The sequence below is a fragment of the Equus caballus genome, chromosome 17, assembly GCF_041296265.1.
Source record: "Equus caballus isolate H_3958 breed thoroughbred chromosome 17, TB-T2T, whole genome shotgun sequence".
NCBI classification, from domain to species: Eukaryota; Metazoa; Chordata; class Mammalia; order Perissodactyla; family Equidae; genus Equus; species Equus caballus.
The window spans coordinates 34,345,525-34,364,505 of NC_091700.1; the positions used below are offsets into that span (position 1 = coordinate 34,345,525).

The following is an 18,981-nucleotide window of genomic DNA, read 5'->3' on the forward strand; positions in this document are numbered from 1 at the left end:
ATATTCCAAGGAGTGGAAATACTGGTCCATAGGGTATCCCTGTATGTTCACTTAAGTAGACACTGTCAAATTATTTTCCAAAGTGGTTGTACCAATTTATTCTTCATGTAGAAATGCAAGAGAAATGTAGTTTTTCAAAATTATGATCTGGGTATTACGTGTTATTTTTTATACCCCCAACTATTGCTCATCTAGTGTGTAAGAATCGGCTCTTTCACTGTTGCAGCCCAGATTTGTCTGCAAGTCAGGGAACCGCACCACCCATCAGTTGTCATACTGTGGCAGCTACATGTAACTCTGATGCTGAAAGCTATGCCACCAATATTTCAAATATCAGCAGGGTCACCCATGGTGGACAGGTTTCAGTGGAGCTTCTAGACCAAGACAGACTAGGAAGAAGGACCTGGCCACACACTTCTAAAAAAAAATTGGCCATGAAAACCCTATAAATAGCAGTGGAATATTGTCTGATATAGTGCCAGAAGGCGAGAGGGTGGCGCAAAAAGACCTGGCAGAGTTCCACGCACTAGGAGTGGAATCGACTTGAGGACACTAATAAAAATAACTGGTAAGAATTTTTATGACTATGTAAGCAAATATTCTTAGTCCTTATATAAATCTAATTTACCTCCAACTCTTTTCGAATAATGAGGAATTTATATGCTTTTGCAGACAGAATATTGTTATGTTTCATTGACATTCAACGAATTCTAATATGGTCACACTGTGCACTTATACAATCATTTCTGCCTCTACATGATACTAATTGGATACCTTCCAAAAGACATTAGACCATTCACAGTGTTTGCTGTCTTAAATGTTACATTTGCCAAAGACTTCCTAAAACCCAAAGTTTGCTTTTGTTTACAGTGATTAAATGTACTTCAGCTCTTCTATTTTTTGGTGAATAAGAAGGCCTTTCTTTTGTTATATATGCCAAATTTTGCTAGATGCCTTAGCAAAGTTACAAAAAGTAAACTATTGAGTATAAATGAATCCATTTATAATTTCTTTTCTTGCTCCAAGAAAAATAAAACTCAGAAGCCTCTAGAAATGATGCTACGACTGAGAAGACAAATATATGGGGAGGAGAGTTAGGGGACTGAGGTGGGAAAGAATTCCCAATATTTAGGAATAGGTACTTTTCAATATCTCTTAGGAACACAATGTTTTCCCCTTGTCATTTTGGATAATATATTATATTAACATATTTTCTGAAGAGGCAGCAGAATATGAGTAGCAAAGTCACACTGCCTGGGGTTGAATCCTGTCTTCACTACTTTTTATACATACAGTAAACTCTCTGATCAAAACACGTTTTTCTCTGTAGGATTTTGCCACAGAGACAAAACTATAAATAATATGATGCAAATCTTGTTGAAAAATATATGACATATATTCTTAGAAATAGAGACTGTAAGTATGTGCTCTAATCTCTTCATTGTTACTTGACACCAGGTAGACACAATCAGTTTTCTCCTATTGTTACTCTCAAAAATCTAATCACACTGACTAAATCCATAGTTTCAGCTATTGATGCTATAACTGTTGATCTCCAAATCTAACAACCAACATTTGCCTCCTATCTCTTTCTATATATGGCAAGACTTACATTTTTAAAGGTGAAGCCAACGAATGTCACAAGAATGTTGGAGCCACAGTCAGAATCAGCACTCTCTTTGTGTGGAGATCTGACCACAGAAGAGCAGGCTGCTACAAAGTTATGGCAAAGAAGAAACTGGTCTTTAGCATTCCCACTACTGTTGCTTCCCTAGTCTTCTCTTAGCCATCTCTCCTTAAGAATCTAACATAATATCCAATAAAGAAAATGTGGTATATATGTATAATGGAATATTATTCAGCCATAAAAAAGAATGAAATCTTGTCATTTGTGACAACATGGACGGAATTTGAGGGCATTGTGCTAAGCAAAATGTCAGACAAGAGAAAGACAAATACCATATGATCTCACTTATATGTGGAATCTAAAAAAAAAAAAAAGCCAAGCTCATAAATACTGAGAATAGATTGGTGATTGCCAGAGGTGGGGCATGGGCAAAATGGGCAAAGGGGGTCACAGGGTACAAAATTCCAGTTATAAAATAAATGTCATGGGGCTGTTATGTAAAAAAAAAAAAAAAAAATATATAATATTCTAAAGATTAACTAGATATCCCCATTTTAGTGCCTATTTATTTTGTTTATTCACTGCAATATTTCTTAAAAAGGCATTACAGACATTGTGAGAAGGATGTTTATTTTCCAAACACAGATGCTTAGATTTGTAACAAAATTTATTCTTCTTCCTTCAATTTATAAGCACTTGTGACTGTTAGATCCTAGAGTAGGCACTTAGCTGTCTCACTCATCTCGGCATCCCAGCATTTAGCTTCAGGGCTTGGAACATAGAAAGGATTAAAAGTTTGTCGTTAAACTGAATAAATGTGGGCTGATGATCCGCAACCTAGTGCCCTTGTTTAACCCTACTAGACCACGTAACAAACTACTGAAATCTGTTAACGGGTTACTCTTCTCAACTAGACCCGAAGTTCCTCACGTGCAGGGATCTTGTCTAACCAACTTCATAATTCTCTCATCTGTTGCAACTGAATAGTGAGACGTGAGTATTGCAGAGAAAAGTGTGCAGGAAAAAAATATGAGAAATTTAAGACATAACAGGATTGAGTTGCTGGAAAGGCAGAAGAAAAGTAATACTAAAGCAGGGTGAAGAAGATTATACCTTCCGGAGCCTCAGTGGAGCTTTTTGGCACGCAGGTTGCCTTAGCAACTTCGCAGAGCGTCCGCCTCCAGCCCGCCCACTGCCCACCCTTCGCCACGCCTCGCTCTCCGCCCGCTTGCCCGGTACCTTAACTTCCGCCCCAATCTGCCAGCTGGGCCCTAGAGGCCCACTGTCTATGCCCCCGCTTGTGTTGCCTGATTGAAAACACTGCAGCAAATATCTTTAGTTAGAAAAATATTCTTTCCATGCGATCCATACTCTCGTCTGAGGGATATAAACGAAGAGCAGTAGGTATTTGTAATTTGGAGGCTCCGCCTAACATGAGGACCCGAGGCCGATTTTCAGGCAGTACCTTGGACAACAGCAACTTTGGAGGTCCTTCGTTTGCCGAGGGAGACGTGGACCTGAGTGGGGCGGGGCGGTCCCTGGCACAGTGGAGGAAGTGGGGCTACCGCGCGGACTTGGCCTGGGCTTTCTGTTCAGAGCGGCTCCACCATGTGAGTGTTTGCTTAGCAGCCGCCCCAGTTCCCCGCACCGATGCCCGACCTTAACTCTCTGCTGCTCTCTTCCTCAGGTCGAAGGTTTCCTTTAAGATCACGCTGACGTCGGACCCGCGCCTCCCTTACAAAGTGTGAGTAGCTGGGCCGCAGTGGGTCTTAGGGGCTGGGCAGGACCGGGCTGGGTGGTCCAAGCCTTCCGTACAACCCCCGCATCAGCAGCCTGCATCCCTTTCCTCCCCGCGCCCCCGCCCGCGCTCTTCCTGGAGCCTACTCTCTCCCACCCGAGGCCGAGAGGACAGATCCTGTGCCCGGTCCTCTAAGTGTCAGCCTGTCCCTGATACGGGGCTGCCGGGGGCCGTGGGGGACGGGAACGTTGCTGCTGATCTGTGACCTTTTCTCGGAACTCATTAGGCGGGTAGTAGAGCGGGAGGACCTGTAGACATGGCTCTCCCTAAACATTCCCCATCTGCTTCCAAAAGGCCTTTCACCACTTTGACCAGCTGTCACAGGAGGTAAAGGAAGGCTTCCCAGTCCAGATTCCAAAAGTACCTGAACGTTTGTTACTGTCAGGCTTCTAATTTGTGTGTGTTAGTTGCTCAGCAGTCAGGCATCATAAAGTAAAATGAGCCTCAAATCATACACTTCGTATGTTGGGGTATAGCAGAGTGTCTAGTAGGAATGGGAAATGCAGAAATAAGGCAGTTTATCCATGTGGGGCCTTTTTTTTTTTATCCTTTAGCAGTTGAATGACAGCGCTGATCCAACTACATACTCATCTGGACCTTCTTATGATTTTAGGTAAACATTGAGGTTATTGGGGCTGGAAGTCGCGAGAAATGTAGCAAAGAACAGGACTTCAATGGGATTTATGCATAATTTATATGATTAGTATTGTGGTCTACCTAACTGAACTGTACCAGCTGTCATCAGTCTCAGTGACGTAGCTGTCTGTGACCCACAGAACCTTGTAGCCTTTTGCTCTCTCGATCATTTCATCTCCAAATGTCTTTTTTCAGTCTCAAGTATTCGTGGTTACAGCCCAGAACCTTAAGATCTCCAGTAATTTCTGACCTCTAAAATGTAATTTTCAAGCACTCTCATATGGATAACCACGTTCTCTTCTTACAGCTGATTTACTCATATCTCTTCTGTAACAATGTGTCTTTTAATTCATCGATCAGACTGCTTTTGAATCAATCACTAGTCTCTCCCCCATGCCTTCCTGGACTCATTTCCTTACCCAGATTAATTCCATGGTCCAATCACTCTCTTGCAGATTCCCTCAACTCTGGTCTCCCCTACTCCCCAGTATGTTTTGCTTAGTGAAACACCAACTCTGAAGTCAACTCCCGTGTTCTCTGTACATAGCTGAATGTCCCTGGAGAAAATTACACAACTGGGCTGATGGGTTTTATGTAAAATTCATGACTGTGCTCAATAATACCCAGGACTGCTACATTTCTCAGGTTTGCTTGTTTTCTTCTTTATTTTCGGAAAGGATTTTTAAAAATTTCTCTTCAGACGTCTTACAACTCCTTTCCCCATTTCTCAAGCCATTAGAGGAAAATTCTTTCCTCTTTCCGTCACCACATCTGTAAACCCATAATTTCTGTCTCCCATCCTGTTATAACGGAGTATGCCTTTACTCCTATGAAAAGCCAGTTGTACCACTTCGGCTCTGGATCTCATCTATTTTAATTTTCTCAAGATTAAAGTAGATAAGGGTCCAGAGATGGAAAATCAGAGAAATCTTTGATTTCTCCCTTCATACTGGGTTATTCTCATCAATGTGTAAATATGCTCTAGAAAAAAAGAGTGAGAAAGAGGGAGGGAGAAAGGACAGAGTGGGACAGCGTAAGTATCTATAAGACTGCCTAGAACATTGTACCAGTTCAGTTAATATTAGTGACCGAAGGAGTTTAATAGGTATACTTATTGTTTAGTGTGTGTATAATCTATATATGGGTATGTGTGGGTATAAAATATGCATAACACATGTACATGTGTGTAAAAATAGTTATGCTGTGTTTCCTATTCAAAGCAAATAGTAACTAGTACTTGGGTACTAGTAAAAGCAACTCTTAAGATTTATGGGAATGCATGCTTTAACTTTTCAGTATCACTTTTCACTTGTCAAGCAGGTAAACATTACTGTGATAGAGAAACTTCCTTTGAGTTTCTAACATTACTAATAGTTCAACTCTAGAAAGGATGTTTCAGTTCTAAATTTATTCTGGGGATGTCAGAGTTTTTATTGTTTGTTTTGGTTTTTGTTTGCTGATAGATTCGCTATTGGTATTGCTACTAGGTTATAGAAATGTTCAAGTCCAACATTCTCTTATATACAGGATGAATTAGAAACACCTTTGGCTCTTTCCATCTGATTTCAGTCTTACTTCCTACCTCATCTCTCTCCCCTTCCTTGCTATCACCATCACTTAATCAAAGCTTCAGCCACCCTGTTCCCAAATTGACAAGCAAACCCTTTAATCCTCCCTGCTTTTACACATGTTCTTTTTTGAGTTTGGAGTGTAGTCTCATGAGCGCCACTTGACAAACACCACCCTTTAATAATCACAATTTCACCTCGGTGACAATTTCTGTAATTGTCTAGGGAGTCATCTTACCCCTTTTTAGTTTCCTGTAGAAACTTTGTTCTTATTTTTTGTAACAGCACTTGTCGAGTTGTGTCATAGGTCTGTTTATATGAAATACTTATTAAAAAAATAAGTTTTGGGGACCAGCCCCATGGCCGAATGGTTAAGTTCATGTGCTCTGCTTCAGTGGCTCAGGGTTTCACTGATTTGGATCCTGGGCACGGACTTAGCACCACTCATCAAGCCATGCTGAGGCAGTGTCACACACGGTAGAGCCAGAAGGACCTACAACTATAATATACAACTGTGTACTAGGGGGCTTTGGGAAGAAGAAGAAAAGTAATAATAAATTTTGCCAATAATTTACTTTAAAAATTTAATATACAGGATAGTTCCCATTTTTTCAAAACACAAGTATAATGTAGGTGCCAAATTTACAAAGTGATGCAGCTGGCAAACACAGTGAATTCAAATCTAGGTAGTCTTGAGTCACAGTAACTCCCAGTCTCTCTGGAATTTTCTACCACTTGGAACATGCATTAAAATATGTTTTTAGTTTATGTTTTATTGGATTATCTTTGGGCAGTCTCACCAAATTAATATACAGGTAGAAGTTTATTTTAATAAATATCGATATGACATTAAGTTACGTGTTACAAGGGCATTTCTAGTCTCCAGTTCAGAAGTGAATTGAAACCCTAAGGTTTTGGAAGTTCTCCTCTTGAGAGAGTTTTATAACAAGTCTCAGGTTCTAAACTATAAATGTACTGCAGGAATACTTGAAAAGTACTATTTCCTGTTTTGTAAACTATCACATTGCCTACTTATTAGATATTTTTTAAATAAATGGCTATCCTTGAGAATTTTGTTTTCATTCTCTCAAAAAAAAAAGGGGGAAAGAAAGGGGAAAAATTGGTATCATCCGTTTTGGTTCTTTAGTGGTACTTAGGGTTGGAATGAAGGTAGCCAAGAAATCTATTTACATTTCTCTTACTGAAAGTCATTATAATGTGCTATGGCAGTTGTAATGATTTTTATATTCAGCAATCTGTAGAGTAGGTAAAGAAATGTGACCTATACATGAGAATGTTACATAATGGTAGTTGGTGTTAAAATGTTAACAATACAGTGGTGACAAATAGAAAAGTTTCAAAGAGAGATGTTAGCTTGCCAGTTTCTCTTTCCTGCTTTGAAAGAGAATTTTTTTTCTATCTTTAATCCTTGTAATTTATTTTACATTAGGAATATTATATTGTTTTATTTTACCTTTTTTTAATCTCTGCATCTTGATGTGTTTTCTTAGGATACAATGTCAATTCCTTTTTAGTTTTTAAATTGTAAAATTCATATAGATTATAGATTGACCATTTATCAGTAATCTTTAATATACTGGACACTGTACAAATCAATAGCAAAATCACACATCACTCTCCAAAATGTTTTCTCAGATTGCTTTAAACCCTTTTGTAATGATGATATAAAAGGTGGAGAAGGACTTCACATTTTGCAGTAGTAAACACATTCATTTTCATCAACTCATCTACTATTTTAGACTTGATTATTAAACGTGCACAGGACGGTTCATGAAACAATTTATGATCCGATGAGGCTTCCCAGGTAGCCTCTTCTTATAAGGAAAATGATGACATTCCTGCATCAGGTGAAAGGGTGTTTGGACTGGAGATGATAAAGTAGACTGAAGAATGAGAGATTCAACTTTTTGAAATCCATCTCTGGAAACAAGCTGCAGCATATATGCTAGACCTGTTTGTATCAAAGTATTAAGAAAATGTAAATCTGCACCTGTATAGATTGTTAATTTTCAAGTGGAGCCATGGGCACCTTCTCAGCTATGAGGCTAATTGCTTTGTTTTTGTTTTAGAGTTAATGAACATAGTGTGCAATCAAAGTAGACAACCTTCAGACTCAGAAGACAGCTTTGTCCACGTCTGCTACAGTAGCGGAAACAAAGAACAAATGCTTCGAAAAGAAATCAGCTTTTAACAAAATTCTTTTTAATTCCTCTTGCAGACTCAGCGTTCCCGAAAGTACCCCTTTCACAGCAGTCTTAAAGTTTGCAGCAGAAGAAGTAAGTATAGAAATGGGAACAACCTCTATGGATATAGTATGGCAGTGTATCTCAAAACTGTTTAAATTTTGCATGCAATTTGACCCTAATTTGATCTATAAATTGATAGATTTATGCTGTCAAAGTTAAGCCTTACAGATAAAGTAGAATGAAATTAAGACTGACTTATATAAGAAGAATGAGTTAAACAAATTGACACATCTATTTAATGCAACCATTGACAAGTACAGGGAAAATTTTATTGAAATTGAAAATGATATGGAAATTGTTTTAAACAGGAACGTTATATCACACTGTAGTCTGTATACTCATATTTTTACTAGTTTTGGTTCTAGAATTACAATTTTTTTATATCCTTAGCATATTTTTAAAATTTTCTGTGTGAGCATATGGACTGTCAGTAAAATTTTTTGTTTTTAAAAGTAGGGTTTTTTTAAGAAATGGAGAGGAGGAGATAGCAGAAAATTATACACTCTGGGTAGAATTGATTAGACTTGATAACTTATTTAGTGGCAAAGAACTAGCAGTCAAGTTTGAGTCTGTAGTTTGTTTTTTGTTTTATGCTGGGAAAGATTTGCCCTGATCTACCATCTATTGCCAATCTTCCTCTCTTTTTTTTTCCTCCCCAAAGCTCCAGTACATAGTTGCATATTCTGGTTGTAAGTCCTTCTAGTTCTCCTATGTGAGCCACCGCCACAGCATGGCTACTGACAGATGAGTAGTGTGGTCCTGTGCTCTAGAACAAAACCTAGGCTGCCTAAACGGACCGTGCCAAACTTTAACCACTAGGCTTTCAGGGCTGGCTCTAAAAGTATCTAGTTTTTTAAAACATATTTGGGTTTTCTGTTTTTAAGAAATAAAATTTTTCCATCCAAAATTGTCATCTGAAGCATCTATAATGCGACTCTTTGGACATCACAGTTGGAAGAGTAGACTGGTCTGGTGGAAATGGCACCAAAATGTGACCTGGGAGACTTAAGGTTCCTATTTTAATTGTGTCATTACTTATCTATGTGACATGGGCAAGCCTCTCAATTTTTCTCTTCCTCAAATTTCTTAATCTATAGAGTGGAAGTAGTTAATGCCTGCCCATATCTGAAGAAGTTATTTTGAACAAAAATATAATAGCATTTACTGAAATTTTGTGGAGTTAAAAGTGCTGTAGAGGTACAGAGTGACCCAAATCCAAATATTTTGGTTCAGTATCTTCAGAAAAGTTTATAGTCCCAGAAAAATAATTTTAGTAACTAAATAAATAACAAGCCAATTTAAGCCCTAATCCTGCCCTGTACTTAGTGATTAATGGAAAATCTGCCAACCCATTGGTGCTCACAGCTCCTCATAAACTTCTATCAGGGACCAATGACACCATTTACCACTCATTCAGAATTAAACTGAAAAGTAGTAGTGTTTGTTTTGTAGTCAATTTTGATCCTTTCTTCATGCAGAAAGGAAAAATAAAAAGATGGGAAACAAATCCTAATACAGCAGCATCGTTGCTTTTTTGCTGCACAAATCACTTGCAAGAAATGTTGCTGGTCTGGAGCCTAGCAGATCCAACAAATTCCAATTTATGAAGTACATATTTATTATTATATTTTGTAGTTATAGTGTCTTTTATAAGGTGAAGGCATTGTTGTGATGTTGGTCTTCTAGTGAAAGTATAAAAAATCATAACAGACATGCAATAAAAAATAAACTTCACACGGCCGCATATGTATATATATTTATTGAGGTAACATGGGTTTATAACATCATATAAATTTCAGGCGTTCTTCATTATATTTCGATTTCTGTGTAGACTACATCATGTTCACCACCCAAAGACTACCACGCGTCACCATATAGATGTGCCCTTTCTCCCTTTTGCCCTCATCCCTCCCCCACTCCCCTCCGGTAACCACCAGTCTAATCTCTGTATGTGTGTATTTTGTTTGTTCCTGTTTTTACCTTCCACTTGTGAGTGAAATCATAGGTTTTTTACTTTCTCTGTCTGACTTATTTCACTTAGCATAGTACCCTCAAAGTCCATCCACAGTGTCACAAATGGCAAGATTTCATCTTTTTTTTAATGGCTGAGTAGTATTCCATTGTGTGCATATACCATATCATCTTTATCCATTTATCCGTTGATGGGTGCTTAAGTTGTTTCCAGGTCTTGCCTATAGTGAATGATTTTGCAGTGAACATAGGTCTGCAAATGTCTTTTCAACTTAGTATTTTCCTGACAACCACATATATTGATTAAAGTTTTAATGTAGCTTCTAACTATTATAAATCATGGATGTTACACATTTAGAAATATTATGACTTTCAGGGAACAGTAGGAAGACCTTTCACAAGATGACGTTCTAGAGTCTTCCAGTGAGAACAAGAGTTAACTTGACAAACCGAGAGTCTGTGGATTTACATCTCTAGTAAAATTCTCTTAATAAAAAAATAATAAAATTCCCCAACACGTGACTGGGAATTAATTTAACTAAGTAGTGAGTTGTCAGAGCCTGAGAAGAGCCTCTTAACATCCTAAATTATAAGACTTATGGGATCTGAGAAAGAAAATAAATGAAAACTGAGGAGCATAAAATACACTGCATCCAGGAGAAAACTTGTCGGTGGTATAGGCTAAAAGTAGTAGTTACTGTATTTTGCATCCCTAGTGAGGCTTCCCCAAATTGCAGCTTAACCATTGCTTCTGCGTCCTGGAAAAGGAAAAAGTTGTGTGAGCAGTTGCTTTTGATTTTTAATGCGCATAAAATATGTTGCCACTCTATGGGTGTGACTAAGAAAGTGCATAACTTATCTTAAAATGGACATAATCTAAGAATAAGACACTCAGTAGGGTAACTAGAAACTTTGTAATATACAAGTTTTGGAAATCTGAGATGTCCTATAATTAATTTGGGTATTTAGTCAAAGTTTTATTAAGTATTACAACCTTTACAAATCATTGTTGAGGTATTTTAAAATGTATTTATTAAAGTACATTTTGATGTTATTTTAAATTAGATTTGTTTAAAATTTTTAAGTCTTTAAAAGGACATTTACGATTAAGAATATATCATATAGACAGTATAAGTATCTGTTTATTAGGTACGTAATCCTATAACAGGTAATTGTTCTTATGCGTAGTTCTTATTTTAAAACTTGATTCTTCAATTCATAAATAAAATAAGCCTTTAGTTGTTTTTCTTAACTATGCATATGTCACCATTATAAATACCTAGAGCAGCATTTTCCAGACCACTAGAACCATTGGGAAAAAAAATCAATGAAAAACTGAGATCAGTGACCAAAAATGATGGGAAACACTTCATTCACTATTTCCTTCTTGGAGTTAAATAAACTAAAGTAGCAGCATATTAAAGGATTTTGCAAAGAATACTAGTTTAACTTAGTATTTTCCAAACTTATTTGATCACAAAAATCAACTATGTATCTATAAAACTAGTCCATAGCATAGAAGTGTTTAATAAGTCTTCATTGGATAAGTGAATGAACTGTGAGGACATGACCACACTTTGACAACTGCTCGTCTCTAGAGCATTAAGAGGAGAATTCTACCTTTTAGCTACCAATAAGTTCCATACTACATTTAATTAATTCAGAAAACACATCTTTTTACGACATCTCTGAAAGTAGATCAGGGGGGTCTTACTATCACTGTTGGCCATCTGGCAGTCACATAATGTCTAGTTGTCATCACCCCACCTACTTGAACTTAGGGGTTATTATTTCCTCGTGGCATAATTAGACTAGTACTGCAATCTCATGAGATTTAAGTTAGCAATTCATTAAAGAATTTGAGGAAGGAATATGAGCCTTCATTGGCCTCCCATTAAACATAAGAGAGCATTTGTTTAAGCTTACTATTTCTACAAAAAGTTTTAGGAAGTTCTAAGCAATTGCTTTGCTTTTATTTTTGCTTATGCAAGAAAGTTATATAAGATAAAAGTCTAAGTCTGAAAGAGTAATCATTGATTGGATCATAAATTCATTGACAGTGTTTTTCTTTTTGTAGTACATAAAATAAGCTGCATTTTACAATCCATGGTGTCCTAGCTACAGTGAAACACAGTATTTAGGAAACAGTGTTGTTCTTTAGGAATAAAGCAAATTGCAGCACTTTCTTTGGTGACATTACTTATCCTAAAAGATAAATCCCATTTTAGAATTATTTACATTTACCTCATCCTTGCTAACCATCTTTTATAGAGTTTATATATGTAATTTTTTTTTCCTCTCCTTTAGTTTAAAGTTCCTGCAGCAACAAGTGCAATTATTACCAATGGTAAGAATTCGTTTTAAAACTATTACCTCAGAGCTATAGAAATTGTCTTAAAAAAATCAGATGAATTAAAATTGACAAATAGAAAAGCCCAGAATTTATTTCAACATAAATGATATACATAATTGTAATCACTAGGTCAAAGTTATTGTCCATAATTAGCTCTTTTCAGTTTCTTTATACTTTTGGTATTTTAGCACTTTATAATATCTTGTGTTCTTATCACTTCATGCTACATTATTACTGAAAATAACTTTTAACTTTATTTAACAAAATTTTATTTATTTATTTATTTATTTTAGTAATTGTAAATGCTTTTAGAATACAGGAAATTAAGCAAAAATGTACCTTTACTATACTTTGTTATTACTTTCCTGATGGAAAACTATTTCTTATGAGACTTGAAATAATGGGGATTTTATTCAGTTAGATATATAATTTAAATTCTGAATATATTAGAGTACTGCTAATGATTGAGTTTTATGGAATCAGCCCTATGAGAAAATACTGAAATAAGATGAGGACTAAAGATTGAAGGGAGGGCATAACCATCTTTCAAGAATACAAAGTCAGGGGCCAGCCCCTTGGCCAAGTGGTTAAGTTTGCACACTCCGCTTTGGCGGCCCAGGGTTTTACCAGTTCGGATTCTGTGTGCGGACCTTGCACAGCTCATCAAGCCATGCTGAGGTGGCCTTCCACATAGCACAAGTAGAAGGACCTACAACTAGAATATACAACTATGTACTGAGGGGCTTTGGGAAAAAGAAAGAAAAAAAGAAGACGACTGGCAACAGATGTTAGCTCAGGGCCAATATTTTACAAAAAAAATACAAAAGTCGTATTTATGGGTGCTGTAAGTGGTTTCATGTGCAGTTTGGATAGAGGAAGGGAAGATGGGTTTAATGTGCAGTAGCATGATTTAGTTGAGATATGACAGAATTTCTCCTTCTAAAACATTTTGCATGCTGTCACATTAAAGTGTTTATTTAGAAGAAAGCTAGCTTATCTTCTAAAATGTATTAGATTCACAAATGAATAGCTCTTAGGAAAGTGCTTTGTAAACTTTTATCAAGTGTCAGTGGGACTTGAATTAAATGACTTTGGGCTCTCTGGGCCTTAAGGGTTTATGCCTGAGGGCAATATGTAAATGATTAATGAGGTAGCTAAGGTGCTTTTGGCTTTGTTTTTCACTGTGTGACATAAGAATAAAAAACTACCTTCTGTAGAACTTGCTAGGATCATGGCATTGACAGATGTTCTTGTCTAATCCAGCAATATGTGTAAATTTGTGATAGTAACAGGTTTCAACAGATAACTTACCTGAAAAGCTGTCATTCACGTTCTTGGATTTAAATCACTGGGCTTGTGCTTGTATGCGCAGCAGTGGCAAATCTCTTCCTGTCAATATGAAGGCATTTTTGCTTTAGAAATAACTTAAATGATTTTATAACTTATTTTCTAGATGGAATAGGAATAAATCCTGCACAGACTGCTGGTGAGTATCTGAAATTCATGGAGATGTGGGTGGGGGTATATATATATATATGTCAATTGATACTGAATATTTAATTTATTCTAATTAGACTTGTTAGGACTGTACCAGGATAACAGCTATTTTTTAGGGATCATATAGCAGTCTTTACCTATGTGTTTAAGTAATAATTTGTTTCGTTATATATATTAGTTATGTATCCTTTTGGCTATGAGAAAGAGAAAACCTGACTAATAAGCACTAAAGGTGTTTAATTAAAATCTATAACAAAATGTCTGAAGGTAAGATTGTACTCTTACGGGAATAATGATTTGGATGTACCTCATAAGGTAGTTGTGACGTAGCACATGTAAACTGCTTAAAACTTTGCTTGGTCCTTAGTAAACGGTCAGTAAGTGCTAGCTGCTATTATTATTATTTTAAAGAAGTACAGTCATTTAAATTTCAGGGGACTTGGTCCACACTCAGAACTTCAAACTTAACATTATACAGTGCTATATTATTGATGTCCTAACAAGCAAGCAGGGTAAAAGTAATCTCAAACTTTTTGACAGATAGTTTTACATTTTTTAGATGTACTCCTTTTGGTTATAATCTAGTTATAATGTTTTGAAATTAAGCATGTTTTAATATAATGTAATGTCAATCTTAAGCAGTAGTTATGTTTAAAGTATTGTATTCTAAAGTGCTTCTGTATTATAACAAAATTATATTGTCCTCATAGACCTTGGGATTGAAATTCAGACATATAGAAAATGAAGAGGGATTCAAAATTGTAATTTTTCTTTACTTAAATCAGTAGTTTTAAGTGGGTAATTTTATTAAATTAAAAAGATTATTCATCGAAAAATCATGAGGCATTTTATTATATAGATGTCTTTAAACTTAGATTTAAAGGTTTTGTTTTTCCTTACTCTAGAAATGTTCAGTAGTTTGTATTAATTCGAGTCACTGCTTATTCTCACATGTTGCCTATTGTAACACCCTTAAAAGTTGAATTGTGCGTATCATAGCACATGAAGAAAATTTCAGCAGGCAATTGAGCCAAAACAGAGCAGGGTTTCTAAACTTCTGTCACTTAGAGTTATTTAGATTTATTATTTTTTCTGAGCTTAGGTATTTTATTCTGCATTAAAGCAGGTATTGGTGGTTAAATTAATTTACATTGTTATTTGCTGAGTGTATTTGTTAGCGTTTTCGTGGCTAGCGTTCGTAGCTAAAATTTTCAGACGTTTGGTTGGTTGTCAAGATGTGAGAGGAATAGGAACAGGCCTTGAAAGGTGTGGAATTGCGTTCTGATGATGTTTGAGCTTTTGTACCGACTTACTTTACACCACTTTGATGTTATATATAGTAATTGTTGGAATGTTAAGTTAACTTGTTATTTTTTAAACACCTAACTTTGTTTTGTTTGTTTGTATAGGAAATGTTTTTCTAAAGCATGGTTCAGAACTGCGAATTATTCCTAGAGATCGTGTTGGAAGTTGTTAATACCCACTACTTGGAACATAGGATTACCTTTCAAAATAAATATTGGTATTGTTGTAAAACTGAAATCGGTCATTTAAAATACTATGAAAACACCAGTTGTTGATGAAATAATGAAAGGTGACTCTCCGCCCCTTCTTGTTGTTCACACTCTTCACGTGAAGAGGAAATGCTTAAGCATTGAGGGTATCACCACAGAAGATCGTAGTCTTTCATTGCTACCTCACAACACAAACAGGTAGTTCGTTCGGGGTAAATGGATTATCCAGCTGTGTTTTGTAACTGGAGGATGCTTCCGATAATTCTTTCTGAGAACATTTGGAAAATTAAAATTTGCTGAATCTTCCTATTTGTCTTTGAGTTAAAAATTTAAAAGGATTATGGATGGTATGTGGCAGTTTGCTTGACAGTGTCTGACTTCCAGACTCAAAAAAGTTGAATTCTTAATTATATATTGTTTATGGTAAAGGATATAGACAGATCAGTGAATACGTAACTATCTTAACTTTTTATCACTTAGTATTTTTTAAGTTTCAAACTTTATGTAGTCATACAAATTTTAATATAATATCGAAGAGCCAGAAATTGATTTTTTTGATCTAGCCCTTATGTATAAAATTGATATCCCACACCAAAGAGTTTTATCTATGATCTTGCAGAATTCAATACTTGTAATGGTGAGATTGAAAATAAAATCGGAGCATCCTTTGCTGAGTTATGCATTCCTTTACCAGTGTCTTTTAATACATCTTTTAAAACAGGATTCCTCAAAAACCGTTGTCTTTTTGAGTATAATATTTCTAAATAGCATTCAGGAAGAGAGTATTGTAAAGAAGATCTGAAGTTCACAACAAAGTTCAAGGAAATGCTAATTGGAAATGCTGATTAATTATACTTACTGAAGACCCAACATTTAAGGAAGTGTTAAGATTAGACACTCAAATGAATGACTTGAAAGGAAAGATGGGGATGACCGGCTTCTAGTAACACAAGCCAACAGTGAAGGGGAAGAGAAAACTCAAGCAAAGTGTCACAGATATGCCAACTGGGTAGGCGAAACTGCAGAGGCTATGTTGGGGGTAACTCAAGGGGAAAACCAAACACTTGACATTGTCAGAAGGAGTGGAAGGCAAGTAGAGAAAGAAAAGTATAGGCTTTGTCAGAATACAGCTTTCAAAGTTCCCCTTATGAGAATCCAAAGACTGATGTGCATAAGGGAAGATTGTATTTACCATTACAGAGGAATCAGTATCTATGCAAATCTTGGAAGATGAAATGAAGGCTTGTAGTGCTTCAGAATCAGTGCTCAACCGGCTCTATTCCAGGTGGTGGGCTCTGTGGAGGTAGACCTTGTATTTGTCTTGCTCTTTCTAGACCTGGAAGTATAGTAGGCTTTCAGTAAATACTTGCTGAATTATTCATGAATGAAATAGCGCTATGATCAACTTTTATCTTGTTTCAGTATCTTCCCTATCATAGGCCCTAGGCTCATTGGAAAAAAATTGTAAGGAAATGCAACAGAATCATCATCTGAAGGGTGACAGTAGTAGTTAAGTTTAAGAAATTAACACGATATTGTTCATATATTTGACAGATAAATAGCAGGATTCTGAATTGTAAAGGAAAAAAGTCTTTGCTAAGGTTGAAGAGTATACTTCTGATGTTTTCGAAAGTTTTTATTTTTATAAAGAAAATTTGATTCTCAGAGACCCCCGGGTCCTTAACAATATTAACTGTCAGTTAACCAGAAATTTGTGAATACCCATTCCCTGAGTTTTTTGTTTAATTTAGATTCCCCCCATTCTATTTCTAGCACAAAAGCTTCTTGCTGTGTTACATAAATAAGTTTATGATGACCTGTACTGTAATTTGTTTAATATTTTTGTTCTTTGGTTTTGAAAATTTCATTGTAGTACGTTCTTAAATTAAAAACATTTTCTTAAAGAACTAGCTATTTTGTTACTAAATGTGATCTGTAAGTTCTTTGTGCAGAATGTTTTGAAGTATTGTAGTTTAAGTGCATTATTGATACCTAATTAATATCTTATGAAAATACATTTTGTTTTACCATAAACTGTATTGTCTGCTCTTTATTATTAATGCTCTTAATCAGAACACCTGTTGAGTCAGTGTATAACAAATGTAGAAAAAAAAATGGGCAAAGATGATTAATAGTCATAAAAATGAGTATATACCTCCTAATACCAGTCCATTTACAGGAAAAAAATGTCATTGTCTAGGCTGTTTGGTCCCAAACCTGGGTGATTAGCAGAGTCACCTAGGAAATTAAAAATTCAGATTTCCGGAAACAACTCCTTAAGATCTGACTCATTAAATCTTGAATGATGCATAAGAATCTCTGTTTACAAAAGTAGTCCTGGTAATTTCTGCTCTTTAGCTGGTTTTGAGAATGATAAGGCCAACTTTTTGACTTTGTAGATTAACAAAATTAAATCTAAGGGGTCAAAGTAACTAGAATATATTCTAGAATCCTGGAAAGTCTGCATTCTACTGCTTGATTCTCTGGTAGCTGGCTAAGTGCCAAAGATGCTAGCCAACGATCTCTCTCACTCACTGGGGGTACCTTTTAAAGTGTTTCAAGTCCAATAGTTTTTTGCATATTTCTTAAAATTTCTTATTTGGAAGAAAACTCAGTCCTATTTAAGTCCCCTCTACCTGAATTAAGATATTAGAAATGTCTACCATGTCTTTTACCTAAGGACATTGAAATGTTTGTGAGTTGGAGGTATTAATATACTTTATTAGAGCAATTCAGAGTTAACTGACTGGTATTAGTGTTCCCAAGGCTATTTATAAAACTGCAAATTACATACATGAATCATATATATAGACACACACGTGTGTATATGTATGTAGTTATATATGTAATTTGCAGTTGCACATATATATGATTTATGTATGTAATTCATCCAGAAGAAACGTATTGAACGTCTACTATGTGTCAAATAATTTGACAGATACTTTCACTTATCTCATTCTTCATAACAATGCCAAATTATTGTCTGCAGTTTACAGAAGAAGAGGCTTAAAGAGGTTGAGATTTGAAATTTGCTTGTGTGACTTTGGAACTCTCATCATACTGGGAGTATTTTTTAGTGTCTTTTTTCCACAATATATGAAATCTGTATTATAAATTTAAAAATATAAAATGTGTAAGGCTTAAATTCTCATTTCTGAGTACTGAATGTATAATTATTATGAATGGCACTACTTTTTAATACATGGTGTAAATATGGTAAAATTATAGGACATTGAGTAAAAACCAATCAAATAAAGGTAATTATGATTCTGGTGCTACTCCACAGGGTGGCATAGTGGGAGCAGTACGATGACCCTATGCTGTATTCCTCAGCCCCATCAGACAATGGATGTTTTTTAATCTTATGTATCTTGCAGATGCAGCTACAAGATTAGTCCCCTAGTAACCTGCTCTTCCAACCAGATGTTGCCCATAAGCCCCTCCAGTACAGAACTTCTGGAACTACTCTCTGATAGTGCTGGAAATAGATGTCATTATTTAAATCAGGCTATTTAAGCCAATAATTGAAATAAACATTTTCAAAAGGCCCAGTCTATCCAATCTATTATGCACATCCTCCAAATTGTCTAAGCCAGATATTTGGAACTCATTAGATTCTTTCCTTTCTTTTCCCATAGCATACCAATCACAAAGTTCTCTTGATTCTGTTTACAAAATACATCTCATAGCCATCTTCACTGTCTAATTAAAGCCCTCATCCTCTTGTATATGCTACTATAAAGGTCTCTA

At 35.8% G+C, this 18,981-nt stretch overlaps 1 protein-coding gene and 1 long non-coding RNA gene across 4 annotated transcripts in view; one reads left to right on the plus strand and one right to left on the minus strand.

Annotated features, from left to right (window-relative positions):
* Positions 1-2,881, minus strand: part of LOC102149829 (uncharacterized) — a 100,401-nt gene extending 97,520 nt beyond the window's left edge. For 2 of the 3 annotated variants that reach the window (XR_288628.4, XR_011427688.1), the window contains exon 1: positions 2,741-2,877. This is a non-coding gene — a long non-coding RNA (uncharacterized lncRNA). Of the gene's footprint in view, positions 1-2,740 lie in introns of all 3 variants that reach the window. The other variant, XR_011427689.1, reaches the window with a different exon arrangement.
* Positions 2,810-17,265, plus strand: UFM1 (ubiquitin fold modifier 1). Its single transcript, XM_001496271.5, has 6 exons — positions 2,810-3,237; positions 3,315-3,371; positions 7,869-7,926; positions 12,175-12,214; positions 13,674-13,706; positions 15,127-17,265. Coding segments are annotated over exons 1-6 (258 nt in total). The 5' UTR covers positions 2,810-3,235; the 3' UTR covers positions 15,195-17,265.
* Positions 17,266-18,981: the final 1,716 nt, after the last annotated feature.

Coding starts and splice junctions, on each gene's coding strand:
- UFM1 (XM_001496271.5), top strand. Junction 7,927..12,174: donor TAAAGTTTGCAGCAGAAGAA/GTAAGTATAGAA, acceptor CCTCTCCTTTAG/TTTAAAGTTCCTGCAGCAAC. Junction 13,707..15,126: donor AAATCCTGCACAGACTGCTG/GTGAGTATCTGA, acceptor TTGTTTGTATAG/GAAATGTTTTTCTAAAGCAT.